This window comes from Leucopleurus acutus, assembly GCF_964270905.1.
Source record: "Leucopleurus acutus genome assembly, chromosome: 2".
Classification (NCBI taxonomy): domain Eukaryota; kingdom Metazoa; phylum Chordata; class Mammalia; order Artiodactyla; family Delphinidae; genus Leucopleurus; species Leucopleurus acutus.
In genome coordinates, this window is record NC_139143.1 from 165147565 (window position 1) to 165175564 (window position 28000).

At 49.6% G+C, this 28000-nt stretch overlaps 2 protein-coding genes across 2 annotated transcripts in view; one reads left to right on the forward strand and one right to left on the reverse strand.

Annotated features, from left to right (window-relative positions):
- The window catches only part of PSMB2 (proteasome 20S subunit beta 2), a 35623-nt gene extending 30779 nt beyond the window's left edge, over positions 1–4844 (forward strand). The window contains exons 4-6 of the mRNA XM_082833596.1: positions 549–711; positions 2231–2280; positions 4614–4844. Coding sequence (XP_082689722.1) covers positions 549–711; positions 2231–2280; positions 4614–4721 — 321 coding nt within the window. The 3' untranslated portion in view covers positions 4722–4844. The remainder of the gene's footprint in view (positions 1–548; positions 712–2230; positions 2281–4613) is intronic.
- A 6404-nt stretch (positions 4845–11248) lies between these two features.
- On the reverse strand, positions 11249–27983 carry TFAP2E (transcription factor AP-2 epsilon; the record flags this gene model as incomplete). The annotated part of the gene is made up of 7 exons (XM_082859765.1): positions 11249–11555; positions 13568–13709; positions 14255–14373; positions 15726–15948; positions 26512–26563; positions 27153–27632; positions 27957–27983. 7 exons carry the CDS (start codon positions 27981–27983, stop codon positions 11249–11251), a joined length of 1350 nt encoding a protein of 449 aa, XP_082715891.1.
- Positions 27984–28000: the final 17 nt, after the last annotated feature.

Consider the following 28000-nt stretch of genomic DNA (forward strand, 5'->3'; position numbering starts at 1 on the left):
TTTTAGTTTTTAAAGGAACTTCCATATTGTTTTCCATAGTGGCTGCACCAGTTTACGTTCCCACCAACAGTGTTGGAGGGTTCCCTTTCCTTCCAGTTTACCATTTGAGATTTTGGTCCAGTTGTCCAGACTGAGCCTTCTTCTTTTGGATGATGTGGTTGGAGCTGCAGCTTTCATTAGCCTGTGGCCTGACACTCTCAGAGTTGTGTGTGTTGGTTTCAGCTATTAGGAACAATACAAGAACACCCGTGCTTTGCCTTTGAAATGCTTTTGTAACAGGTTTTGGTCCATGGGCTTTAAGAAGCAGCTTTTTCACATACTTTAAAGTGCTCCAAATACTCTTCTGTTCAGAGAAAACAAGCTGACCTCCCTTTGCCTCTGACCACACTCTGGGTCCTTTAGATTTGCCTGAATCTTTACTTTCATCATGATTTACTCAGCTGCTGCTATTTTCTTATTTATCAAGAGTTGGAACGTTCCTATTTCCATGAGGAGAGGTGTTGGTGTTATCGCTTTGACCATCACTTTGAAGTGTCTTTCCTTTGCAGACCCCATATCATGTCAACCTCCTCCTGGCTGGCTATGATGAGCATGAGGGTCCAGCACTCTACTACATGGACTACCTGGCAGCCTTGGCAAAAGCCCCTTTTGCAGCCCACGGCTATGGTGCCTTCCTGACTCTCAGTATCCTGGACCGGTATTACACACCAAGTAAGTTTCAGCTCTCTAAGTGTAGGGAGCAGTAGCAGAGCCCTGTCCTCAGCTGTTTCCTGGTTTTGTGCACAACCCCCTGGAGTTGGGTGGCCAGGGCTTGAAAAGAGGATGGATCCTAAGAAGTACATGCAGGTGCCCTCTGGAAGCTTTCTCCTGTAGGTCATTAGGGTTATGGAAAAGCTGATCGAACTCCCTCTTCTGCCAGATAAAACGAGGTATTGCATATGCCCAGAGCTGGGTTTTGTTTTGTTTTAAAGGGGAGTTGGAGTAAAACTATAATTCTTCAGTTACAAAAGTTCAGTTTTTTCACTCATTTTGCCCTATTAGGTGCTAATTAGCTTCTCAGGTGTAAAGAATGAGCAAGTAAACCAAGTGGTTTGTATGTTTGTTTTGAGCTTGTGGTGATGAACAGGTCTCCAGCTTGACAACTGAGGGTTTCTTTTCTTAAATATCAAAGCTTTCTAAGGCCATAGCCTGAGCTGTTCCCTTGGTTCTTATCACCTAATGGCTACCCCCTCCTACAAGAAAAAGCTGGCTCTCTACTTGTCCATGAACCATCAGCTTGGCAAACCTCCAGACACTGGGATGCTTTTGTGTTAAGTTCTATTTTCTGACCCCAATTCTAACCTCAACTTCAGCCACTGTGAGCAGTAGGCAGTTGGGATTCTCAGCTTTTACAAGCTATAGATGTAGCACAGATAACCAGTTTTCTCCTTACATTCCATTCATCCCTGTCAGTATAGTAAGAATCTGGCTTGTTCATTCCTTTTTTGGTGCTGCCCTCTCACTCAACCTCAGCCATGCCAGAGCTCCAGGCCACATCCTAAAAAGAATTAGCCTGGCCTCCTAGTGACTGCTTCTTGATTTGGCGTCTGTCAGTAATACAGCTGATTTGCCCACCAAAATAACCACCAACCACCCCTGAAGCCTAACTGCGTAATATGTCATCCCAGTTTGCCATGCCTGTGGACAGTTCCTTTGGCTCCTATTTTATGAGAGACTCAGCCCCATCCTATGAATTCTCATTCCATTGTTAAACTGAGGCCCAGCTGGCAAAGTGAGGCTAAAACACTGGCCCTGGCCTCCTTTTCCCTGATTTGCAGCTGGCTAGGGCAGATGGAGCTGATTTAAGCCCTGGTCTAAAGGGGGGCTGGGGGCGTTGGGAGTTGGGGGATGGGCTATAACGAAGAGGCAGGCCGCTGGACTTCTCTAGAGGCAAGCCCTGGCCATGGGAGGCAGAATTCCGTCATGCTCTCCCTTCTCTGTAGCAAATCAATTTGCAGTGGCTTGTGGCTGCCTGAGCATTGGGTGTGGGGCACCCTCAACTGCATATGGAATAAGTTTGTTGAAAGCCAGAAGGCTAGGCCTTTTTTGTTTGTTTTTTTTGCCTTTTCTGTTGTGTGGCATTTGTGTGGCATGCTGACCTGGAAAAGTTTGAAACTTAGTCAAAAGTTGCAGCAGAGAGTTGGACTTAATGTCAGCACCTTGAGTGCCTGGCCTCTGTGTTCTCTTTCAGCTATCTCACGTGAGAAGGCAGTGGAGCTTCTTAGGAAATGTCTGGAGGAGGTGAGTAGCTCCCATGGGATCCTGAAAGGAATGTTTTGTCTCTCTGTTTGCCAATATTGTTCCCGTTCCTCAGTTGCATTTTTTCTGATCCTTGCCAGAAGGTATAATAAATATCCACTAACCAGATGTGAAGTTGCTACCAGGGGTAGAGTTTGGTACATAACAAGCTTATTTTTTCACTCATGGGTCACCTTCTCATCAATGTCAATTTTATAATTTAATTAATTTTCTTTTTGGTTCATCCAGACTAGTGGTTCTCAAAATTTAGCATGTATAAGAATCATCTGGGGAGCTTGTTTCTTAAAAAAGGCAGATTCACACTCTCCACCCAATTCTGATTCAGTGGTCCTGGTGTAGATCTTGAGAATATTTTAACCAGCAGTCCCAAATGATTTTGCTGCAGGTGGTAACTGGAGCCATACTTTAAGAACCATTGTGCTAGATTTTATACCTGCTCTATTTTTGTGCTACCTGGAGTTGTCATAAAGTCTGCTCCCTTGGGGACTTCCCTGGTGGTGCAGTGGTTAAGAATCCGCCTGCCAACTCAGGGGACACGGGTTTGATCCCTGGTCTGGGAAGATCCCACATGCTGTGGAGCAACTAAGTCCGTGTGCCACAACTACTGAGCCTGCACTGTAGAGCCCGTGAGCCACAACTGCTGAGCCCGTGAGCCACAACTACTGAAGTCCTTGTGCCTAGAGCCCCTGCTCTTCAACGAAGAGTAGCCCCCACTCGCTGCAACTAGAGAGAGCCTGCATACAGCAACGAAGACCAAATGCAGCCCAAAAAAAAAAAGTCTGTTCCCTTAATAGTATATAAGTTTGGGAGGGAAAGCCTCTGCTGGGAATTCAGGAGGCCATAGAAGGTAACTAAGAGGCTTTGGGCAGTAGGGGAGAGCAGCCCTTAGTTTATGAGGCCAGGAACACAGGCCCTGCCCATTCCAATACTACTCCTAGGAGTCTAAGGCTCTGGGGTATGAATGGAAGATGAGGAGGAAAAGAAAGCAGCTCCTGTAGGCTTTTTAATTCTTTTACTGTTCTTGTAGCCTAAGGATGAACTTGAATTCGTGGTCTAGTGAGAAGAGAGTAGGAGGTTGAGAGCAGGTGGTAGCATTGGACAGTAATGTCAGTTTGCCTCTTACACAAGCCTGTCATTTTCAGTCCATAGTGCCCCTTTTTCCTCTTGTTTGTAAATCCCCTTTCCAAAGCAGAAGCTGAGAATAAACTCATGTGCTTTTCTTATTAACCATTCAGCCACGAGGCCATATTAGTCCAGCAGCCCCAAGTGTTGCAAGGGGCTGCCAGGAAGAAGCCACTGGAATATCGAATGCTTTGAGACTTTATTCCTCAAGGATCCTAAATATGATTATTTTATAAACCCACATTTCCTTATTGTCACCTTTTCTTGATCTTGGAGCTGGTTTCTGGACACAGGAGTCATCAGCCAGAGAGGACCGTAGAAATGGAAATGGTTGTTGCTGTCCAGTCCTCATCTGTAAAGGAGATGGGAAACATCAAGAGAGAGAGGGCTTAGGCCTGGAGAGGTGTACATGTCCAGGATATGCCCCTAAGGGAGCACATGGAGCTTTGTGCCTTCTATCTAGAGATTAAGTGAGGTGTCCAGGAAGAGTCGCCCACAGAAGCAAAGATTTCCTCCAGCTGTGTTTCTCAATAATCTCCAGCCAGGTTAATGGGGGCCGTCTGGTTTTATGCACATAGACCCCAGCTCCTTTGGAATAGCCTCTCAAGCAGAGAGTCTCATGAAAGCCCAGAGGTGTTTCTTTAATGACAGGTTAGCTTGTATTGGAGGAGACAGAAGCAGGAGTTGTTCCAAGAGTAGTTCTGAGGCCATCCTTCCCACCACCCCCCCAGCTATACACACAAACACATACACATCTGGTCCTTATAATGTGGGCAGGTGACTGGAGCCAACTGTTGGGACCTAGGAGTACATGGCTTTGGTCCAAAGCTTATTCCTAGGGCAGTCGCTCCTTGGTTGGCTTGTTACCTTGAGACACTTTAAAAGAGAAGTCTGTGTTTACCAGGCTAATTAGTGGCAAATTGTGAGGAATAGAGCATTCGATTGTCTCATTCTTCATCAGCTGACTGACCAGAGTCAAGCCCTCGGCTCTTGCTCACTACCTTCCAGTCAGCCTCCACCTGCAGCTTGGGCTTTCCTCAGTGTCCTAGTACCAACTGCCTCCAATAGGATACCAGCGGCACAAAAGCAGAGATTATTATCTGCTTATATGCCCAGTGCCTAGAACAGAGCCTGGACCACAGTTAGTTCTCAATAAAAACTTGTTGACTGATTTCCTTCATGTTTCTCTGCAGCTCCAGAAACGCTTCATTCTGAATCTGCCAGCCTTCAGCGTTCGAATCATTGACAAGAATGGCATCCACGACCTGGACAACATTTCCTTCCCTAAACAGGGCTCCTAACGTCATGCCCTCCCTCCCACTTGCCAGGGAACTTTTTTTGATGGGCTCCTTTATTTTTTTCTACTCTTTTGACGTGTGCTCTCCATAGATGGTTATTTCAGAATAAAGCTGACTATGGATAAATTGAGTGCTCTGGGTTGAGTCTCAGTTTACCTAACATCACCTCAGGAAGGAAGTGGAGGGAGGATTACCTGCATTGGACTTTTTGCCAGGGCTGTCTTTCCTCCTGCCCCTTTCCCTTCATTAATGCTCTGATTGCCCTTTAGCAGCTGACAGCTTGCTTGCTAATGTTTCATTCCCTCTAAAGCAGTGGTTCTTCATTGCCCCTAAGCTTAAACATTTTTAACTTAATTAATTTGAATAAGTAATACATGTACCTATAGATTGACACATATACACTAATATGTATAAAATAAGTAACTAATAAAAACCAGGTGGATAGCACAGAGAACTCTACTTCACTTTGCTGTACAGTAGAAACTAACACAACATTGTAAAACAACTATACCCCAATTAAAAAAAAAAGAAAGAAACATAAATAAAAAGTAAAACTGTAAAACATCTAGAAGAACCCTCCCCCCAAAAAAAAAATTGTTATTGGGCCATTAAAAAAAAAATGTAAACAGTACAAAAACACACAGTAAAAATGTTTCTCCCATCCCTATAATTTAATCACCTTCTTCCCTTCCCAGAGGAAACTTCAGCTACTAATTTCTTATCTAACCTTTAAGAGATACGCTGTTCTTGTATAAAATATGTGCATGCCCACGTCCCTTTTAAAAAATATTTTTAAATGTTCTGCATATTGCTTTTTTTCATTTAACACTGTGTTGGAGATTGTTTTTATATCAGTACCTAAATAACTACCTTATTGTTGACAGTTGGATAATATTCCATGAAATTGGTGTACTCTAGGTGGTTAACCAGGTATCTGTTTTACTTCCTAACCTAGCTTTTTGGAAATGAGTAATGTAGATGTTTTTTGATTGGTGCCACTAAAACAGTGGTTCTTAACCAGATGTATGTATGAGTCACCTGGGGAGTTTTCTTTTTTAGTCTACATGATTAGGCTGCATTCACTCCCGGATTCTAACAAACAGGTTTGGGGCCTAAACTAGGAATATTTTTTTAAAGCTTCTAATCTTAGGTGATGATAGAGAACCACCAGATTGAAGCTTTTTTGGAGCAGTGGTCCTCAAACTTTAGCATGCATCCCAGCTTCCTTACAAACACAGCTTGCTGGGTCCTACTCCTGTAGTTTAGAGTGTGGCCTGAGATTTTACGTTTCTAATATTTCCAATTGATGCTGATGCTGCTGGTCTGGGAACCATACTGTGAGCACCATTTGGTCTTAAACTAAGGTAAGCCCTACTTTATTCCATTCTGTGCTACTCGTAATACCACATACAATAGGTTTTGGGTTTATCTGAGGCGAAATATACCATCTCTCTAAGATACGCCGTATAGATCAGCACATTTGTATTAACAGTATTGGATTAATATCAAATTGAATGTCGTACACTTTTTAATACACCAATGGTAAATGCTAATCATTTACCAATGGCAAGCTAATCATTGACTAAATGGGCAAAAGAGATGATTCACATGACCACAGCTGGTTCATCATCAAACACCACCATCAGTATGCATAGGTGCGGGCTTTGGGCTAGATTCCTGAATCTCTTTCCAAGGCACCTATTTTAAAACTCCACAGGTGATTCTTAGGCTTGCCCCAGTTGAGTGCCACTACTAAGGCATGAGCAGTCCTGCTTCACGGTTTTCCCATCTGTAGAATGGGTTAAAATTGTATGAGGATTCCATGTGCAAATATAAAGCATTTGGAACAGGGCCTGGTATGGGGTAAGTGCTCAATAAGTACATAATTATTGATAAAGTTGTTATTCTGCATCCAAGCCTCACGAGGAATGAAATTGTTCTCTGCCTTTGAATATAAGTGTCCCCAGGGCAGTCTCATAGGCAAGCCCACCAGCCCACCCTGACTTCCAGTCTGTTTTCTCCAATCCAGATCTCTTTTCTGAGCTCAAGATACACTTAATTCTAGGTATCTCACCCTCTAGTCATAGGGACATCAAACTCAGCACGTCTAAATCTAAGCCTTACCATCAGCCCCCAGCTCCCAAGTGCCCAAGCCAGAAACCTAGGCATCATTTATCTTTGATAAGCTTATTTTGGAATAAATTTGGTTTTGCAGAAAAGTTGCAAAGATAACACAGAGTTTCCTTATACCCCTCACCTAGTTTCCCCTGATGTTAACCTGTTAACATTTGTAAAAACTAAGAAGCCAGCATTGGTTGGCACATTAGTATTGATATTAACTAAACTCCAGCCTTTATTCAGATTTCACTGATTTTTCCACTAACCTCCTTTTTCTGTTCTAGGATATGATCCAGGATACCATATTGCATTTAGCTGGGCATCATTTTTGATGCCTTCTTTATCTCCAACCTTCACAAAGTCACCAAGTTCTGGCAGTTTTACTTCCTAAATCTTTTTTTATTATTATTAATTTTTGTTGGAGTATGCTTGCTTTACCTTCCTAAATCTTTTAATGAAAATCTCCATCTCCATTATCTCAATTCCCCGACCAGGGATTGAACCCAGGCCATGGCAGTGAAAGCCTGGAATCCTAACCACTAAGCCACCAGGGAACTCCCTTGGATTTTTTTTCCCCCATTTATTTATTTATTTATGGCTGCATTGGGTCTTTGTTGCTGCACGCAGGCTTTCTCTAGTTGTGTCAAGCAGGGGCTACTCTTCATTGCGGTGTGCGGGCCTGTCATTGTGGTGGCTTCTCTTGTTGTGGAGCACGGGCTCTAGGCACACAGGCTCAGTAGTTGTGGCTTGCGGGGTCTAGGGTGCAGGCTCAGTAGTTGTGGCGCACGGGCTTAGTTGCTCCGTGGCATGTGGGATCTTCCCAGATAAGGGCTCGAACCTGTGTCCCCTGCATTGGCAGGCGGGTTCTTAACCACTGCGCCACAAGGGAAGTCCCTCTTGGACTATTTTAACAGCTTCCTAACTTCTCTCTACTTTTTTTTTTTTTTTTGGCGGTACGCGGGCCTCTCACTGTTGTGGCCTCTCCCGCTGCAGAGCACAGGCTCCGGATGCACAGTCTCAGCGGCCATGGCTCGTGGGCCTAGCCGCTCCGCGGCATGTGGGATCTTCCTGGACTGGGACACGAACCCGTGTCCCCTGCATCGGCAGGCGGACTCTCAACCACTGCGCCACCAGGGAAGCTCTCTCTACTTTTAATCTCCTCCCTCTCCAGTTTTTTCTCTGTACTCGAAAAATTGGATCATCCATTCCTCTCCTCACTTAAAACTTTTCTGATGGTTTTCCATTGCTTATAGAATAAAGCCTACCTTTTTGGTTTGACATGCTAAACATTTCATAATCCTTTACCAACCCAGGTCCCCAATTTCCTTTCCCTCTTCTGTACCTCATAAAGCCATGACCCAACTGAATTGATATGGCCTCAGCATACATTTTTTACTTCACACCTGTATATATATATATACCTACTGTAAGAAGGGTAAGCATTGCTTCCTGGAACTTTTCTTACAGGTATGTATATATGTATGATTGATTTGTGATGTAGTGCACTCTGATATTTTCTAATCTGTGTTCTTCTACCAGATTTTGTTTTTTTTTAATGCCAGCTATGTCCTAAATCAATTTCAAGTTTGAAAAACACTGGGAATGCACTGATGCTTTAACACTCCTGGCCAAACACTGCTCAGGATGGTCTCCCGATTGGGTCCCATCTGCTTTCAGGTGATTAATACACTGAAAACAATTTATTCCTTCCCAGGCTTGAGGTGAGAGGGGATAGGTTGGAGAAGAGAGCACCTGTTTTGCCTCAGGGTAGGGAAGCTTAGCTCTGACTAGTGAAGAGGTTAGGGAGGCTGACAAGGAACCCTTAAGAGATGGAAGAGGGTGCTGAAATAGTCTAAGTGCCATATGTCTTACCTCATTTAATCCCTTCAACTTCCCATAGTGTAAAATAATTTTAGTAGTAGAATGTCTCTTGCAGGCCCAGGGCTTTCGTTAAAGCAGAACATACTTTCAGCCTTTACTCCAATCCTCCTTTCATATGTGTGGGCTGAGGCAGGGAAACTTCTTGGGAGAAGAAATCACATCTTTGGACCTTTCCTCTGGGAGATGACGCCCAGACCTTTCATTTCTGCAAAACACCTGACCATCTGTCTCTGGCAGCACACCTACAAAGAACTGGGGGAAGAGAATTCCAGGCAAAGAGAACGGTAAGTGCAGTGGCCCTGAGGCATAAAAGTGGTAATTTGAGGAACAGAAAGGAAACCAGTGTGGCTAGAGCAAAGTGAGTGATGAAGAGAATAGTTTAAGATATGGTTGAGGAAGTAGGCAAAGTTTGGATTGTTGCAGGGCTTTAGTATGAAGGTGTACCAGTGAAAACAGGGACCAGTCGGAAGACTATTGTAAGAGTCTCGAGGACTAGGGTGGTAGCACAGGAGATAGAAAGAAAAGGATGTGGACTTTCTAATGGATTGGGTGTAGGGAAAGAATCAAATATGACTCCCTAATTTCTGGCTTGAGCAACTGGGTCAGGAAGGTGGCGAGGTCAAGATTTGAGTACTTGAGTCAAGTACTCTTTTTTTTTTTTTTTTTGCTGTACGCGGGGCCTCTCACTGTTGTGGCCTCTCCTGTTGCAGAACGCAGGCTCAGCGGCCATGGCTCACGGGCCCAGCCGCTCCGCGGCATGTGGGATCTTCCTGGACCGGGGCACGAACCCGTGTCCCCTGCATCGGCAGGCGGACTCTCAACCACTGCGCCACCAGGGATGCCCAAGTACTCCATTTTGGACATAAATAGAAGGGAGAATTTCAGAGAAGAGCAAGTGGTCAGCCATGTCAAATGCTGCTAAGTCCAGAAAAAGGGCCTTTGGGTTTGACATGTGGCCATCGAGGACCTTGCTGAGTGGATTTCCATAGGCTGGTAGGGATAGAAGACAGATTAAAGTGGTTGAGGAGTGAATTGGGGGTGGGTGAGGAAATGGAGGTAGGGGTGTAGCAATCTTTTAAATTAAAACTCTCCAACTGCAAAAGAAGTAAATGGAGAAAGGATTTATGTTTTGTAAGGTAAGAGATCATAGAATATGTGTCCTTTGGGGAACGATTTAGTATAGATGATTAAGTAGAGGAGAGAATAAAGGTGCAGGAAAGAAAAGTGGCCTCAAGAATGAAATCCTCAAGGAGACAGAAGAGCTGGATTTGAATGAGCCAGATAGACACACGTAATCATCAGCATTCATATTGACACACATACAGACCCACCACCAACGGTCATGTTAACACATCACGTAGACCTAATAGCTGGACTGACACATTCACACACACGGCCCAGTAAGTCACAATAATACACATACAGCCCCCCCCCCAGGATTCACTACACGCACACGCACACACACACACACACACACAAATAGCCACACTGACAAGCCAGGTAGACCCACCATCTGTACCCCCTCACCCAGAGGTGCCCACAGCCCCTTCCGAGGTTTCCCCCTTATAGTCCCCCTCCCACTCCACCCCCACCCCCAATTCCCAGGCCCTGCCTCTCCCCCGTGACCTTGGGCTGAAGAAGGACAGGGAGAGCTTCATATCCAATGAAAAGGTTTTATTAAGAGAATGAGAAAGCAATCTGAGAGTTGGGGAGGTACACTGACTGCAGGGTCAAGAGAAACAACAGCAAATACAAAATCCCAGCAACAACCTTGGGGTCCCTGACATCTTTGTTCCCTCCCGGCCCACCAACAGCCCTTTGCGAGCAAAAACACCCTCTCCATCCTGGTCCAGCTGGACATCTTGGTGCATAAGCAGAAGACATTGAAACGAGTCCTCAACTCATTGGGATAAATAAGTTGCACTGAACATTTTAAAACTTTAAATTACAACATAAATAAATAGGACACAGCAACAGGACTGAAGTGCAGCCTGGATTCAAGTTATCCAATTTGTGTTTATCTTCTCTGTTCCTTGAGGGCCCCCTCCTGCCCACTTCTTTCCAAGAGTGGCAGGGGTCCAAAAAGCCCACTGGGGCCTCCTGCCAGCACCCCTTTTCTGGGGGTAGGAGATTCTGGGATGAAGGGCACCAACTCCTCAGTAGCACCTGGTTTGTTAATTCCTCTCCTGCTGTTAGTAAAAACAGCAAGGCCTTGGCCTCTAGGAGCACCCATCACCCTAATGGGCACCCTAATGGGCAGCACTGGTCCCAAGAACCAGGCTTTTCCATGCAATTTCCTGTCCAAGCCTTTCTCAGCAGTCAAGGGTCAGAAAATTGCACACGCGAGGCAGACGCCTGGGCCCTTATCTACAAACCACCACAGAGGCCACCTCCCCTTACTCCAGCCCAGACCCCTAACTCATGGGTTTCTGGAGGAATGTTCTCTTTCTGGCCTGACTCCAACCCCACCGTTTAATCCTGTCAGGCCCACCCCCAGGAGCAAAGACCTCATTTCAGACCTTGGGAGCCCCTTAGGGATGGGGTGGGGGAAGCAGGTACTTCCGAAGTTTGGCATCCTTCTCCGAAGCCTTGGTGTCACCATGCCCACTGCCTGCACTGCTTAGAAACATCTTGTCCAGCCCCTTGAGTGACTCCAGCAAGTAGTTCTGGAAGGCAGTGAGGGCAGCACAGATGGCAGGCCCGCCGAAGCCATGGGTGATGAGGCTAAAGTGTGTCAGGCAGCTCTGCACTCCGGGCTCCAGGATGAGTGCTGGGCGGGTGTTCCCCAGCGGTGAACGGTCCTGCGCCATCAAGTCTGCAAACTCCTTGCAGATCTGCCTGGTGGGGGAAGGAGGGTCAGAGGTTAGAGGACAAAGGTCTGAGTCCAGGGAAGGACCCACCACATACTGGGTACTTTATATACATTATATATATGATTGCTGACCCAACAGTCTACAAATGATGATCATACCCGTGTTAGAGAAAAGTAAACTAAGGTTCAGAGAAGTTAACTGATTTGCCCAATATCACACACCTAATAAATAGCGCATGCCAATACCCTACGATTTCCTTTTCTGTGGATGTCCTGCCCACGTTCCAAGTCCAGCTCAACTCCTACCTTATCCAGGAAACTTTCCTTGATTCCCTCTCCTACTGCCACCTCCACCCAAAACAGCCAATGCTTCAAGAGGTTTGTCTATGAAATTATTGGGGAACAATCCAGAATCTGCCTTAAGTAACTGAAATAATAGCCAGCAGTGAACATGAATTGAGGCCTGGATGCTGTGCCGAGCACACTGTATGTATCATCTCACTTAATCCTCACAACAAATCTATAATGTTATTATCATTCCCATCACATGGAAGAGGAAACTGGGTGGTTTCAGACAGGTTAGATGACCTGCCCAAGTGACTAGGCTGGGATTTGAATCCATCTCCAGTATGTGGCTGGATATATGGCTCAGGCAAGAGAATCACTTGTGTCTCACCTTTGCGTCACCAAGGAACCTGGTCAGCATCTTAGACATGACTGGGACCCAGAAAGTGCTTGCTGAGTTAGCTGATTAATGAGTGAGGTGATCCCTGCCCTAGATATGTTTCTCCAGCTCCAATATGAGCAGCCTCAAAGGCCCCATGAGTCATGGCAGTCCCATGAGTCTGTGATTCCAATTCTGCCTAGGGGACTTGAGGAAACCTTGAAGGCGGGAGGATGGAGTTGTGATTTGAAGGACTGTTAGGTGGGGGGACTGGATGGTGTTCTAAGCAGAAGAGCAAGCCCAAGGACAGGAGGGCAGGAGAGAGCAAGTGGGTTAGTTGGAGCGGGTGGAGTTTGTGCAGACCAGATTATGGGGGCCCTCAAAGGAGTCTGGACTTGACAGAATGGTGGTTTTCAAACCCGCCCCCATGTCTGTCTCTTCTTGCAATGGGACCCTTTCTAAAAACTAAATCTTTTTTTTTTTTTTTTTTTTTTGTGGTACGTGGGCCTCCCACCGTTCTGGCCTCTCCCGCTGCAGAGCACAGGCTCCGGACGCGCACACTCAGCGACCATGGCCCACGGGCCCAGCCACTCCGCGGCATGTGGGATCCTCCCGGACCGGGGCACGAACCCGTGTCCCCCGCATCGGCAGGCGGACTCTCAACCACTGCGCCACCAGGGAAGCCCTAAAAACTAAATCTTAATGGAACACCAGTTCATTAAACAGGCCCTGCGGCATCCCTACAGAACCTAGTTTGAAAATCAACTGCAGTAGCAGTGGGAGCCATTGAAGGCTCTTGGGTAGGGATCAGTGCATGTGCAGGGAGGCTGGGGGAACAGAGGGGCGCTGGGGTGAACGTCCAGGAGTGAGATTGGGAGACCAGAGTTGAGGTGGCATGCGAGTGGTGGTGAGGGAGGCATCAGTGAGACTTGCAGAGGGGTCAGGTGTGAAGTAAGAACAAAGAGGGGTCAACCCAGGGGTCTGGGTAGGTGTTGGTGCCCTGATGGAGGTCACTGGAGCAGAGGGGCTGACTGGCAAGGCTCAGGCAGGGGGAGCAAGGCCAGAGAACCTCAGACCCATGACGGGACTGGGGCTGGTGGTGCCCACACGTGGACTTACGTCAGCCTGTCTGTGACACTGTGTTTGCTGATGTGTAGAACCCAGATATGTTCACATGTATCCATGTGTGCCCTGTCACGTGCACAGCATGGAACCTAGGTGTGCCTGTGTGCAGTGCTGCATGTACCATGTGTACATCACATGCACACGAGTGGTATCCATTGTGCCCATGCTTGGTGTCTGTGTCTGTGCGTTGCACCAACATGTGCCTGTACAAGGCACCCATGGCAGCCGGTGCGTGGCGCTCTCGCTCACTTGGCGGCCAGCAGCATGCTCTTGCGGCTGTGCAGCTCCCCCGGGTCAGCATGCTGGCGGCACAGGTACTCGGCAGCCGCCTTGGCTGGGAACTCGGTCTCACAGACGTAGCCAAAGTCTCGGGCCAGGTGTACAGCCTCTCCTAGGAGGGAGGGGAGGCAGAGAGATGAGCCATCACTACAGCCAGGTGTACCTTTGAGCCTGGAGCATGGCCTTGACACTCCAACCCCTGACCGGGGCCATCCTGCTTCTATATATGTATCTTTTCTTGATTCCCCTCTCAGCTCTAGACGCAACCCCGCTGCCCTCCCTTGGGGCTACCTCAGATGGGCTCTGAGCTAAGGGGTGGGAGCTGAGCCCACCAGTTGTCCCAGAGCCTGAACTCAAGATGATCGAGCTGAGAGTCACCAACCTCCAAGGAAGGGACTCTGACCCCCTCATCTCTTTACCACATCCAAACACTGGCCACTCTTCCCCCCATACACACACACACACACACGCTCTCTACTGCACCAGCACATGCACATGTGTGCTTGCATATACACTTAAAGACTGTACACATATATCACACACACCCCTTACTTATACATGGTGCACAGAGAACACACACATGACTAACACACCCTCCTGCATTAGAGACAGCCACACACAGTCACACTGGATGACACAGGTCCCCTCAGGCCTCACCCTCTACTAGTGAAGTCAGCAGCGTCACATTGGCGGCCTTGCGACGACCAGCTGGCAAATTGAGCCCAATCTTCTCCAGCCGTTCCCGCAGGCACCGGCCCCCATTCTTGGACTTGGCCCTTGCCATGCACACAGAAAGACAGACACACACTATGAAGACAAGATGAAGCATGTATGCTAAGTGACCCAACAGGGCCTTGCTGCCTCCACCAACCCTGCTGAGGCTTGGGTCTGGTCCTGGGGACACTCTGGAGTCTCTATTTACCTGATCCCAATCTCCTAATCTCACTGGTTTTGCAGCCAAAATGGGAATGGGGGGCCTAGCACGCAGCTCCAGGAACCCCTCACTTCTCCCTAATCCTCTCAATAACAGGGACAGCCCAAGGTGGGGTAGGATGGACCAGCATCTTAGGGTCCTTTTTCCCACCTGAGCACACCAACACAGCTACCCAGGGACACACAGACCCTGAAACACATGGGGAGACACTGTTACACACACAGCTGCCCAGGGGCACATAGACACATACACAGATGAACGCACACTGAGGGCCAAGAATAGAGACACATACACCAATAGAGACAGACACACAGACTCAAATACCCAGGGACACAGTCAGAGACACATGTTCACACCAAGTCAGGATCCCAGGGACATTTGTACAGACATTCACAGACTCATACAAGCCGCTCTGGGATGCTCAAAGAGACCAGGAATAAGGAGATACTCCCACACCTGCACAGACGAAGCCCCACACAAAGGTACAGACAGGTAAACACACATATATCTAGCTCCATGTGCGCATGCAGTCACACACACAACATACACACTCACACAGAGTAGAACACTGTAAGCAACACATCTCACTAAAGGTAACACAGGAAACTCACACTCACGGAAACATATACTCCTGGCCACTCCTACACCACATATACACACACATGCACATGTGCACACACACAAACACTATCCTCAAACTTATCAAAGCTCATAACCCTGAAGCAGAAATACCCAGGCACAAGGACACGCACAGAGAGACAGACACAACTATGAAGACAAACCATGCACCCCATGCTCCCCACCCCAAAACACACGCACCAGAGAGGCCTATACTGACACAGGGAATGGGCCTTAGGTCCTCGGGACCCTTTTCCTGAGGGATGGGGTAGAGATGGCCCTCTCCCTTCCCCAGACCCAGCCTTGTCCGTCGTGCCCAATGTGGGTGAGTCCTCCATCCACTCTCTGTACCCAGGCTCCTCTCTACCCATGACCCCCAAGCCCACAGACCCATGGGAGCTGCTGAGGACCTAGGCCTGCCCAGAGAGCATGCACAATCCCCCAGGGAGACTGAGGTGGAGATGACCCTGTGGCCTGGGGTGGGGCCGGCCCCTCTCCGATCCCCTGAGAAAGTCTGAAACGACCACACATTTTAGCTTTGACACTGTGCAGGAAGTTGTGGGCTGGCCTTCCTACCTGCGAAGGACACCACCCAGGAGAGAGGCATTGAGGCACTCGGGAGGTGAGAGTCGCCGCTGGACCTCCCCCACTGTCACCTTGTACTTGGATGTCGAGCTGAGCAGAGAGAGCCGGCCTGGCACGGAGCAGAAGACCTCACTGGGATTCGTGATGCCGCCAACCAAGCTGTCTTTGGCCAATGAGAGGGCCGAAAGGCTGCTGGCTTTGGAGGGGATGGGGACTGTGAAGCAGAAGCAAGAGCAAGGGAGAGAGAGACAACACTGAGCCAGGGACCACCGGACACGGGCACTAGCCAGCTGTGGTGTGAGCGTATTGCTGAAGCACCAGCCTATGTGCTGGGCCCCGTTCTAGCATGCTGTGTACACACAGCTGCATCTGTATGTCCCAGCACCTTTTGGAAGGAGGTTCTACTGTGCCTGCTCTACAAGGGAAGAGACTGAAGCACAATGAGGTTAACGTGACTCACTCTAGCTCACTCAGCTAATGGGTGGTAGACATTAAACCCTAAGTTCTCTGGCCCTTGAACCCCTGTGCTTTCACTGAGTCAGGCTGGTTCCCTGTTAAAACTCAAACAGCTTCAGCAGTCTTGGAGTTTTGCCATGTGTAATCAGAGAGGGAGTTGGAAATAAGGAAATGGAGTATGAGCTGGAGGCAGGATTCCTGGGTCACTGCAGCAGAGCCCAGCCAGATCTGCACAATCACAAGCAATCCCTGATTACCCCCGCTCATTTGGAATCCCCACGTCTCACCCACAACCCCAGATCAGTGAAAGGCCTGGGGGCCTTGGGCTCCCACATCCCAGGGACAGGGAGGTTATGGCCCCATTAGGCCTCCAGCCCTGGCCCCTTTCCTGCCAAGTCTCTCTGGGATGCTCAAGGAGACCAAGAATGAACAGACACACTCTATCACCCCCTCCCCCAAATGCTTTCTAATTATCTACTAATATCTATGAAGGACAGGGAAGGAAATCGGAGAAGTTTATTTTTTAACACCCATTTGGACACTCTTGGCTCTAAAAGAAAGTTCTTCCTGCAGTCTAACCTCCATTCTCCTGCTAAGCCTCAGGGGGAAGGGAGAATGACTGAGGCACTTGCTTCCCCTTGGGCTTCTCTTCTTCCAAGGAAGTGAGAGCCTTGGTAGAAAAGGCAGGCCTTGTGTGTTTGGGGAGGGGGATCAAGTGGGGAGCCTGAGGCCAACAGTCACTGAGCACTCACCATACAGATAACCTCACTGAATCCTCAGAACAACCCACCGGGGGGCTATGTTATTATTCCCCTTTTACAGATGAGGAGACTGAAGCCCAGAGGGGTGAAGTAATGTGCCTGAGATCACACAGCTGGTAGACTTAGTACCAGTAGCAAGCCCTGGACTACGGTATCAAAGGCAGCACTTGGCCCTCCAGTCATTTGGCAAATATTTGCTGAGCACCTGTGTGCCAGGAACCGTGCTAGGCCTTGGGAAGGCAGAGGTAAGCAAGGCTGGCCCAGTCCCTGGCCTGGCAGAGCCCCTCCAGCTTTTCCCTCTCTGGATGCACATTCAAACCCTCCATCCCATCGCCCAGCTAGAAACCTCAGTGAGGCCCTCCACGCTGCCCTCTCCCACCACGTCCCATCCATCACCACGTACTAGGGCTTTCTTTTCTCCACGTGCCCTGGATGCAGCCGCTTCTCCAGGTGTACAGGGACGCTCACTCATTTCCCACCTGAATTTCTGCCTAGCCCCTGCTCCAGAGGGATCTTTCTGAAACACCCATCACTCCCCAGCCTAGAACCCGTCAGTGCCTGAGAATTAAATTCCAGCTCCACAGCTGAGCAGAATGATGCTGCTTATCCTTCAGTGAGTGCCAACTATATACCAAGTGCTTCACATTAACAGCTCTGTGGAGATGCTATTTTCTGTTCCCATTTCAAGATGAAGAAACTAAAAGTTCAAAGAAGTTAAGATAGTACAGCAATAAGGAGCAGACATGGGTCTTGACCTCTGACAATGGACTTTAAAGTTCACATTCTTAACTGTCATAATGTCCTCCTTCACCCTCCTTTGTGGTCTGGCCCTGCCTACCCCTTTTGCCTGGTCCTCCATCTGCCCTTTAGGCTCTTGACCCACACTGACCAATACAAATATACTGTAAGCCACATATATAAATTTATATTTTCTGGTAGCTCTATTTTTAAAAAGTAAGAAACATGTTAATACCAATTTTAATATATTTTACTTACCCCGTATATAAAAATATTATCGGGACTTCCCTGGTGGCACAGTGGTTAAGAATACACCTGCCCATGCAGGGGACACGGGTTCGAGCCCTGGTCCAGGAAGATCCCACATGCCATGGAGCACCTAAGCCATAACTACTAAGCCTGTGCTCTAGAGCCTGCGAGGCACAACTACTGAAGCCCATGCGCCTAGAGCCCATGCTCCACAACAAGAGAAGCCACCGCAGTGAGAAGCCCGCACACTGCAACGAAGAGTAGCCCCTGCTCACTGCAACTAGGGAAAGCCCGCATGCAGCAACAAAGACCCAACACAGCCAAAAAAAATAATAATAAAAATTAAAAATTTTTTAAATAAAAAATAAAATCACTGAAACATACAATCGATATTTTAAAAATTATTAATGAGCTATTTTTTTGTAATTTATTTTATTTTTGGCTGCGTTGGGTCTTCATTGCTGCTCGTGGGCTTTTCTCTGGTTGTGGCGAGCGGGGGCTACTCTTCGTTGCTGTGTGCGAGCTTCTCATTGCGGTGGCTTCTCTTGTTGTGGAGCACGGGCTCTAGGTGCGCGGGCTTCAGAAGTTGTGGCTCGTGGGCTCTAGAGCACAGGCTCAGTAGTTGTGGTTCACGGGCTTAGTTTCTCCGCAGCATGTGGGATCTTCCTGGACCGGGGCTTGAACCCATGCCCCATGCATTGGCAGGCGGATTCTCAACCACTGCGCCACCAGGGAATCTCTTAATGAGCTATTTTACATTCTTTTCTTGTACTTGGTCTTCAAAATTCAACACGTATTTTACAGTTATAGCCCATCCTAATTCAGACTAGCCACATTTCAAGTGCTCAATAGCCACACGTGGCCCGTGGCTCCCACAGTGGACAGCACAGTTCTAGACTTCAAAGTGGGGAGCACAGGAGTTAACATAAGTAAGTGAGATGTGGGAGACCTGCTACTTGGCCGAGTGTTACCATGCAGGATACACCAACATTGCCAGAACTCTTGGTTTGTTTTTGTTTTTGCTGGTGAGACAAGGATTTGAGATTTCTAGGTGAAATCTCTGGATTTTTACTTTATTATTATTATTTTTTGACCGTGCTGTGCAGCTTGTGGGATCTTAGTTCCCCGACCAGGGATTGAACCCATGCGCCCTGCAATGGAAGCATCCTAACCACTGGACCGCCAGGGAAGTCCCTGGATTTTTAAACATTGGCAACTGATTCAAAAATTTAAAAACCCAGGACAGGTCACATGGAACGTGTGAAGCACCACCTGGGATGCGGGACGACTAGCTCACCAGCGTGTGGGCTCTTTAAGCCCCGCAGAACTGCTTGCTGTCTGTCTCAGGCGCCCTTCTCCATTTTACTAAGCAGGGCCTCCTCCTTCTCAAGCCTCAGTCCGGGCACCACCCCCAATGCAAAGCTTCCTAAGCCCTCACCCCCTGCTCCTTTTCACCCTCTGTTGCTGTCCTTACCACACTGAACCTCATGTCTGCTTCCTCCTCTGTCTTCCCCACCAGCAGGGAGTGCCTGAGAGCAGAGTCTTGGCACAAGGGGGTGTCAGTGAATGTAGAATAAATGAGGGAAGCAAGGGCCCTTGAAACGTGGAATGGGAGGAAGTGTGAAGACTCACAGCCAATATATGCACGGGGTGGGGGAGGGTCGGAAAGGGAACCTCATTCCTTTTTTAGCAATGGATGGTAAAACTGCCCTTCCGCCCTGGGTTGTCCCTATTCAGGCACCAGGGAAGGGCCAACAGGCCATGGATGGGGCTGAGTGGGAGAAGTGAAGAGGTAGGGGCAGGTGGAGAGAGTAGCAGCACACGCCCTACCCCAGGCAAGTCCCCTGTCCCCAGAGCCGGGCCAAAGCTAGGGTGAGGCAGGGGAGGCGCTTGTCGTGGGTGCAAGATTTAAGGAGGCAGCAAAAAACTCAGCAATCAAGGCAAACAGTAGTTTAATGCAATATTTTTAAAAGTAAAAATTAATGTAAAAATGCACGGTGACAAAATATCAAAAATTTAAATAGAAGCAGGCTCTGATCCTGCTCTTACACGACCCTGCCTCACTCCCCTCATCCTAATCCCAGCCTCCGCCTCACAGTGAGGAGCAAGGATGTCCTGACCCAACAGACACACTGACACTGGACACGCAATAGCAGCCATGCCACCCCCCACCCCAGTGTCTCCCAGGCCTCTGCACGGGCTCCCTCATCACCTGTGTCCCTCTGCCTTGAGGGGACTTTCTGGGGTGATGGAACCATTCTCTAACATATTTCATATCTTGACTATATGTTTACATTTGTCAAAATTCATAGAAATGCACATCTAAAAAGGGTGAACTGTACTATACGTAAATTATACCTCACGCTCGACTTAAAAAACTAAAACTATGAATTAACAAATTAACAAGAAGGGCAAAGTGACTGTCCTCTCTCCCATGACTCCTAGCCAGAGGGAATGGTCAGAGGAACAGAAAATTCTTCTCTCCCCCAGCAGCCTCCTCTATCCAGCTTTTATTAAAATCTGGGGACCCCTGAGGCCAGGCACTGTGAGAGAGGAGAGAGACCAAAGCTGGGTGAAGCTGTGTGCGCATGTACAAACAGGGACTTATGTGAGCACACGTGTCACACAAACATCTATACATAAAAACTACATGCCCTGCCATAGGGCACTGAGGGTGAGACTGTGCATATGCACACTTACTCAACAACAAATACCGAGCCCCAGCTATATACACATAGGCTCTGCCCGACTTGCAAGAATGTGGCAACGTGCATAAGGATATCTGCAAGTGCTTTTGCTCCTGCTGATATATTTAAACATAGAGTATATGCCAGATTTATGCAAACATAGGTGCAGCTAATGTAGCGCATGACAGGTGGACACGTGTTTGTGTATATGAATTACAGACTTTGTTGCTTTCCCCACTTGTCTGTACCCTTTTCCTCAGCTTCTTCCTTCAAAAATGACAGAGGTTTGGAGGCCAGGGTTAGGGAAGCAGGTAGCCTGGGACAAGAGCAGTCACGAAGGTTGGAATTAACTAGCACGGATTGCAAAGCAGGGACCAGTGTTTGTTTCCCACACCACAGTGTCCTAAAGCTGAAGTGGTCTACCCATGGTGTCCCCCTGGTCATGAACGCAGAAGCCATTCACATGTACACACTCCTACAGACATAGGAATGTCCTACAGACAGAGCTCCTAGTTAGCCAATCTATCAGACAAGACTCTCACACACAAGTCTACATACTCTGTCCACAGGTGGTAGATATGGTCTGACCACTGATTCTGGGGAGTGTGCAATAGACTCTGTTGGAAAGTTGGTTAAAATTGCAAGTCTTTCTAGAAGAAAATACAGGAGAAAAATCTTCATGACCTTGGGTTAGGCAAAGAGTTCCTAATATAACACCAAAAGCATGATCCATAAAAGAAAATAATGATAAACGGGATTTCATCAAAATCAAAAACTTTTGCACCTGAAAAGACACTATTAAGAAAATGAAAAGACAAGCCATAGACTTGAAGAAAATATTTGCAAATCCTATATCTTATCAGGGATGTGTATCCAGAATACATAAAGAATTCTTATAATCCAATAGTAAGATATACAACCCAATTAGAAAATGTTCAAACTATGTGAGTAGATATACAACCCAATTAGAAAGTGTTCAAAATATGTGAGTAGACATTTCACTTAAAATGATATATGAATGGCTAGTAAGCACATGGAAAAGTGCTCAGCATCATTGGTCATTAGGAAAATGCAAATTAAAAGGATACTGAGGTACCATCAGGAAGGCTATAATCAAAAAGAGACATATGTGCAAGTGCAGATGATGATGTGGAGAAACTGGAACTCTCACACTTTCTTGGTGGGAATGTAAAACAGTACAGCCAGTTTAGAAAACAGCTTGGGAGATTCTTTAAAAAATTAAAGACAAACTTACCACAAAATCCAGACATTCCGCTCCTAGGAGTTCAAGAGCGGTGAAAACGTATGTCCACACAAAGACATGCGTGTAAATGATTATAGCAGCATTATTTATCCTAGCCAAAAAGTGGAAACAACCCCAGTGTCCATCAACTGCTGAATGAATAAACAAAATGTGTTACATCCACACGATGGAGTACTACTAACCAATAAAAAAAGGAATGACCTACTGATACAGCCTACAACACAGATGAACCTCAAACACATTATAAGTACAAGAAGCTAGATGCAAAAGTCAGCATACTTATATGTTCCATTTATATAACATGTCCAGTATGTGCAAACGTATAGACAGAAAGCAGATCAGGGGTTGCCTAAGGCCTGGAGTGGGAATCAATTACAACTGGGAATGGAGGAACTTTGGGGGGTGTTGGAAATGTCTTAAAACAGACTGTGGTAATGGTTACACAACTCCATACATTTACTGAAAATCATCAAACTACTTTTCCAATGGGTGAATTTCAGGTATGTACATTTTACTTCAATCAATCAGTTAAAGAAATGAAGTTCCAGGGCCATAATTCCAGGGATTCTCATTCAGTAGATGTGAAATGGTGCCCAGGAAATCTGCATTTTTTAACAAGCACCCCTGGGGATTTGATTCATGTGGTTCCTTAGATCACACTTAAGGTACCACTTAAGGTCCAAATCCTGAGGGGAAGGGGCAGCAGGAGGAAGGCAGACAGGAGAGGTCGTGACCCTCCTCCCAGCCCACTTGAGTCCCCTCATCTCCCCAGTGGGACCTGCTGGTTAAGTTTCCTTCTCACCAACTGCTAGAGGGTTTCTTTTATTTTTTTAATTGAAGTATAGTTGATGTACAATATTATATTAGTTGCAAGTGTACAACATAATGATTGACAATTTTTAAAGCTATATTCCACTTATAGTTATCATAAAATAACGGCTATGTTCCCTGTGTTGTACAACATATCCTTGTACCTTATTTACTTTATACATAGTAAGTTTGTACCTCTTAATCCCCTACTCCTACCTTCCCCCTCCCCTCTTCCCTCTCCCCTAGAGGGTTTCTTTTAAATATAACTGCTACCGTTCACTGCCCTGCTCTATGCTGCCCTCAGGTACAGTCCCCAGTCTATCTGCATGGGCACCAGTTTTTTTGTCTCATTCTGGGGCCAATGGTAGCCTGGGAGGCAAGTGAGGCAGGGTTGTAGAAGTGCAGGGTCAGATTCCATCTTTACGTAAATTTTGATATTTCGTTTATTGTGGATATTTTTTGCATTAAAAAATTTTAAACATATTGCACTAAGATGTATCATTTACCTTGATTACTGAGCTTTTAGGCGCCCTCCTAAATCTTGCCTCAAGTGAGTTCCTCACTTACCTCACCCCAGTCCTGGCCCTGCTTGTAGATTCACTTGGAAGCCCAGAAACTCCCCATCTCCCTTTTCTTTCCCCACATCCAGGGAGAGCAGAGAACTTACATCATCCCCTGCCCTGAGACTGGACAACAGAGCCCAGCAGAGAGGGATTCCCCACCCCCAATTAGGCAACTACCCACTCTCCTCGGAGGAAAGGAGGATTACCTCAATTCTCATCCCCAAACCACTCCCCTCCAGCTGTGACTGTATAGCCTGAAACCCACGGAGATTTTTAACCTTTTTAAACCTGTCTGGCTTTCCAAAGAGAGGGCATAGGCACGTGCTGTTCCTAGTGGAGCCCTTTGTACACCCCCTCTCCAAATGCACTCAGACTTCCAAACCCTTCATTCAACAAATCTGAACACCTACTGAGCCCCCTGCTGCCTCTCCCTCAGGAAGCCTCCCAAGTTCAGGCACTCACTGCTCCTCTTCTGAGCTCCCACTACAAGGCATACAGACCCTGTTCACTGCCTTTCTTGGCTGGGAAATATTCCTGTCCATGTCTGTCTCTCAGGCCAGTCCCGCCTGCTTTCTGTGCCCCTAGGACAAGTCACGAAACTGAAAGTGACAAATGTGGGCAGAAAATTGAGGGCTCCCCACTTCCCTTCGGGTCAGCCTCAGCCCCATCTGCCATCCTTGCCCCGGCAGCCCTGGCTACAACGGGCTGCCGACCTGGAAGTGTGTGGTGGGGCGGGGACTTCGCCTCCCCTCCCCTGCCTGGAGTAGTGAAGATTTTACAACCTCCCTGGACGCACTGTCGAAGTCGAGACCCGAGGCCTCCCTTCGGTAGCAAAGCTGCTTCTGGTGTAGGGCTGGGGCCGCCTCCCTTTCACAGCCTAGGACTCCAACCGCCCGTGACACAGCTGCCCCTCCCGCCAGGGCCGGGAGGAGCTGGAGGAATGAATCCTTTGCTTCAGCTAGCCAAGAACGACCTTCTATAATTCCAGGGTCCGGGTCTGAGTGGGATGGTCCTCCACCGCCCCTGGCAGGTGCCGGAGGACTTCAGGACTCGACCGGGGCTCCCGATGCCTTCAGAAGGCCTGAGGGCGAAGAAGGACGCTAATCAATTGCGCCCAAGTGGCTGGCGGTGTGGCCAGAGTTCCGCAGTGACTGCGGAGGGCCCGAACGAAAATTACCCGCCGCGTGGGGCGTGGAGGCTCCAGGGCGCAGGGCTCCAACCGGGCCACCTGCTTAGCCACAGCTGGGTCGCCCACCCACGTACCCCGCCCCGAGGTCCGGACCTCGCAGATCGGCTCTGCCGCAATGACCCTCTCTCCTCCTCAAAGGCTCGCCAGGCCAGCCGAAGGACAAGCTCGCGACTCAGGAACCAGCCTATTCCTTCCGTTGGGAGCCCCGGCTCTCATCCCTCCCCCTTTGCTGCATTGCTCCGGGCTGTGACTCGACGTCCGGGTTGGGGCCCCCAGGACGCAGTCCCCAGCTCAGGTCGCCGGGCTCCACTGGGCCACCGACGGGCTGACACTGGTGTCCGGCCGGTGTGCACGCCCGCGTCGGCGACATCCCGAACAGCACCAGCGCCCACATCCATCCCCCACCCGCCGGAGCCCGTGTGCAGCACTCGGGACAGTCCCGGCTGCACTCACTGTGTTCTTTGGGGATCCCGGCGCACCCCTAGGACCCGGGATTTATGAAAGCTGATGTCCTTTGAGAGAAACTAACTCGAGGCAATTTTGGTTCCTTCTTGGTAGCCAGTCTTTTGTCCTGGCTCTGGCCAGGGGATTGGGGTTTAAGGTACTCAGAGCCCCACCTGATCCTTCTACCCTTCCCCAGGGCAGAAATCCCCAAGCTCCTTCCCAAAATGCAAGGTCCTGGCCTCCCAGAGGGAGTCAGTGAGCCCGAGCCCCCGTAGCCTGTGGAGCCCGGGCAGGAGTCAGAACTGGGGACCAAGACCATGGTTGAATCTCTGGGTGGACAGCACAGCGGCAGGCTCTTGCCGCTGCAGACCGAGCTTTCCCTTCTGTCGGGTTCCAAATAATCCACTAAAGCAAGGCAGCGGCCGCCAGCAAAGAGCTGGCTCTGAGTGTACACCTGCCTGGACTGCAGGCAGCCTCCCCAAACCCCACACCTGCCCGGACTGCAGGCAGCCTCCCCAAACCCCCAGCTCCAGGTAACAGCCCCAATACCCGGAGCTCCCTTCTCCCAAGTTCTGGGAGGCCTGTCTCCTCATCTTCCCCACAGGTACACCAGGTGGTCCAGCTAACTCCCAGCCCCAGGTAACTCAGCCTCAACTTTTGAAATCCAGCTCCCCCCACCCCACCTCCCCGGGACTCAAGGAGGGCAAACAGAGCCCAGGCTTGAATTCACTCGTTTGAAAAACAACTTGAGCCAATCCCGGCTCAAGCGCTTGCCCCAGGTACAGCGGGCTTGTCTGTGCCTCCATATTCCTCTCTGCACCTGCCCCAAATTTATCCCTGGGCCTCTCTGAATCTCTGTCTTTCTCACCTTTCCCTGTCACAGTCAGAACTCACAGGCCCGAAAATCCACTGGAGGGCAGATCTCAAACCCCTGGCTTTTCCAAGGGCAGAGAGACACAAACATCCTGAAAATACACAGGGAGCAACCCTACATGCTTAAAGATCTTCAGTGCCAAAGAACAAATTCTGGGATATAACAGGGACCCTGACCCCCAAACACATGGAAATTACACCAACATAACAGACACACGTCACACACTCACAGCAAGAGACACCAAGAAATACTGGGAAAGCAACACAGAGACATGTACAGGATCCCAAACTCACATAGACACCAACGCCCAAGCCCTGACCCTCCTGCACACAGCCCGACACAATAGTCACACACCAGCTCCCCTCTTCCTAAACTGCTGAAAGAGGCTCCCAAATGGAGAAAAAATTCCCTAGGGAAACCTCAAGGTCCCCAAGGCCCTGCTAGGAAGGGAGGGGCAGAAAGCACCAGACAGGCTAGGAAATGGTAAGGCTTGGTAAAGTGGAAATCATTTAACGACATCCATGGGAATAGCACTCCCATTAACACCTCTTAGGAAACAGAGAAGTGGTTTAACTCGTTTTGCAAATTAACTCCAGATCCAAAAGAGTGCCCTTGCCTTGGTAAAGAATGAGCTTGGCGACGCACAGGAGGGACGCGCCACAGGGGAAGAAACTGGGTCTGTGTGCCGGGGCCTGCACCATTTCGCCCGGTTCTGCCCTGGCAGATGCACGCCATTCCTTACCTTTCTTGATCACGGACTGGTCCAGGAGGCTCATTCCCGGCTCGTCCATGGCCTGCAAATAGGACAGGGTGGTGGTAAGGGCGCTTGTAGATCTAGTCTCCTTTCGCTTCCCAAGCCCCTGCTGTCCCCGGTCCCTGTCCTGTCTGCTTCACCCAACGCGCACCACCCGTCGCCTGCAGCCGGCGACGGGCGGGACCAGGATTCACCGGCGCGCCACCATTTGCAGCTGAGTTGGAGCCCTGGGTGCCTCGCCATGCCGTGCAAAAAGGGCATTTTGGAACCTTAGACAGGCAACTCCTCCACTTCGCTTCGCTCCAGGTACAGGCTGCTCCAGTAGACCGCGACTGGGCATAGGTTCCCTACGTTGCCCAGCGGAGAGGGACAAAAGTGGTTCGGCCTCTGCCCATTTACTCGGCGAAGGGTTGTCGCCATCCAGGCACCTGCTCACGGACTCAGCGTCAGGCCGCCCGAAAGGCCAGGCAGCGTCTAACTCAGGACGTGGGACGCATCCTGGGAGTCACGAGCAAGAAGTGGCAGGCTGGGAGAAAAGTCGGGGTCCTGCATTGGTCACTCTTTGCCTCCAGCCAGGTCCTAAGTCACCGCAGCGGATGCTGGCCCATCCCGGACCCTTCGGGCCTCACCTGCAGGTCCTCCAGGCCCGGCGGCACCGCCAGCCCGGGAAGGCCGAGGGGCGCGTCGGCCAGGCTGTGCGCGCCGTCTGCCAGGCCGTGCAGGAGCCGCGGCACAGCGGCGGTGTAGTCGCGGCGCGGGTCGAGGCCCAGGGCGCGGGCGGGAGGCGCCAGCAGGCCGGGCGGCTCGTCGTGGGCGCGGGCAGCGGCGCGGGGCGCGGCCCAGGCAGCCTGCGGAGGCTGAGGCTGTGCCAGGGGCGCCAGGCCACCGTACGGGTCTCCGGCCAGGTGGGGAAAGGCGGCGGCGGCGTCGGACGCCTGGCCGTAGGGCAGTGGCGGCTGCGGGTAGGGCGGCGGGAAGTAGGGCGGCTGGAAGTCAGCGGCGGCGGCGGTCGGCGTGTGGCAGAGCTGCGGCGCCGGCCCGTAGGCCGCTTGGGGCAGCGACGACAGGCGGGCCCCGCTAGCCGCTGCGCCCAGCCCGTCGGGGCGCTCCTGGGGAAGAAAAGGGGCGCGTTAGGCGACCCATCGGCAGCTGAAAGGACCCAGCCCGAAAGGACCCTCCTCAGTTCCCGAGGGGCCAGCTGCCGTCCTGCCCGCTTCCCGAGGCCCGAGGTCTATCTCTGAATGACCCGTGGGCGCGGGAGCCTTGGGCTGGGGACAGCGGTCTCCGGCGCGCACAGTTCTTAGCGGGCGGAGTCGCTGTGGCCCCCTCCCTCCGAAATTTCGTTGGAGGAGGAGGTTCGGAAGGTCCAGCATTCAGGCTCCCGGATCCCCGGCCCGGTACGCCCCGGTGTCCCCGGGCCCGAGACTACTCACCATGGCGGAGTAAGTGTGCACCAGCATGGGGCGGGGGCAGCGCA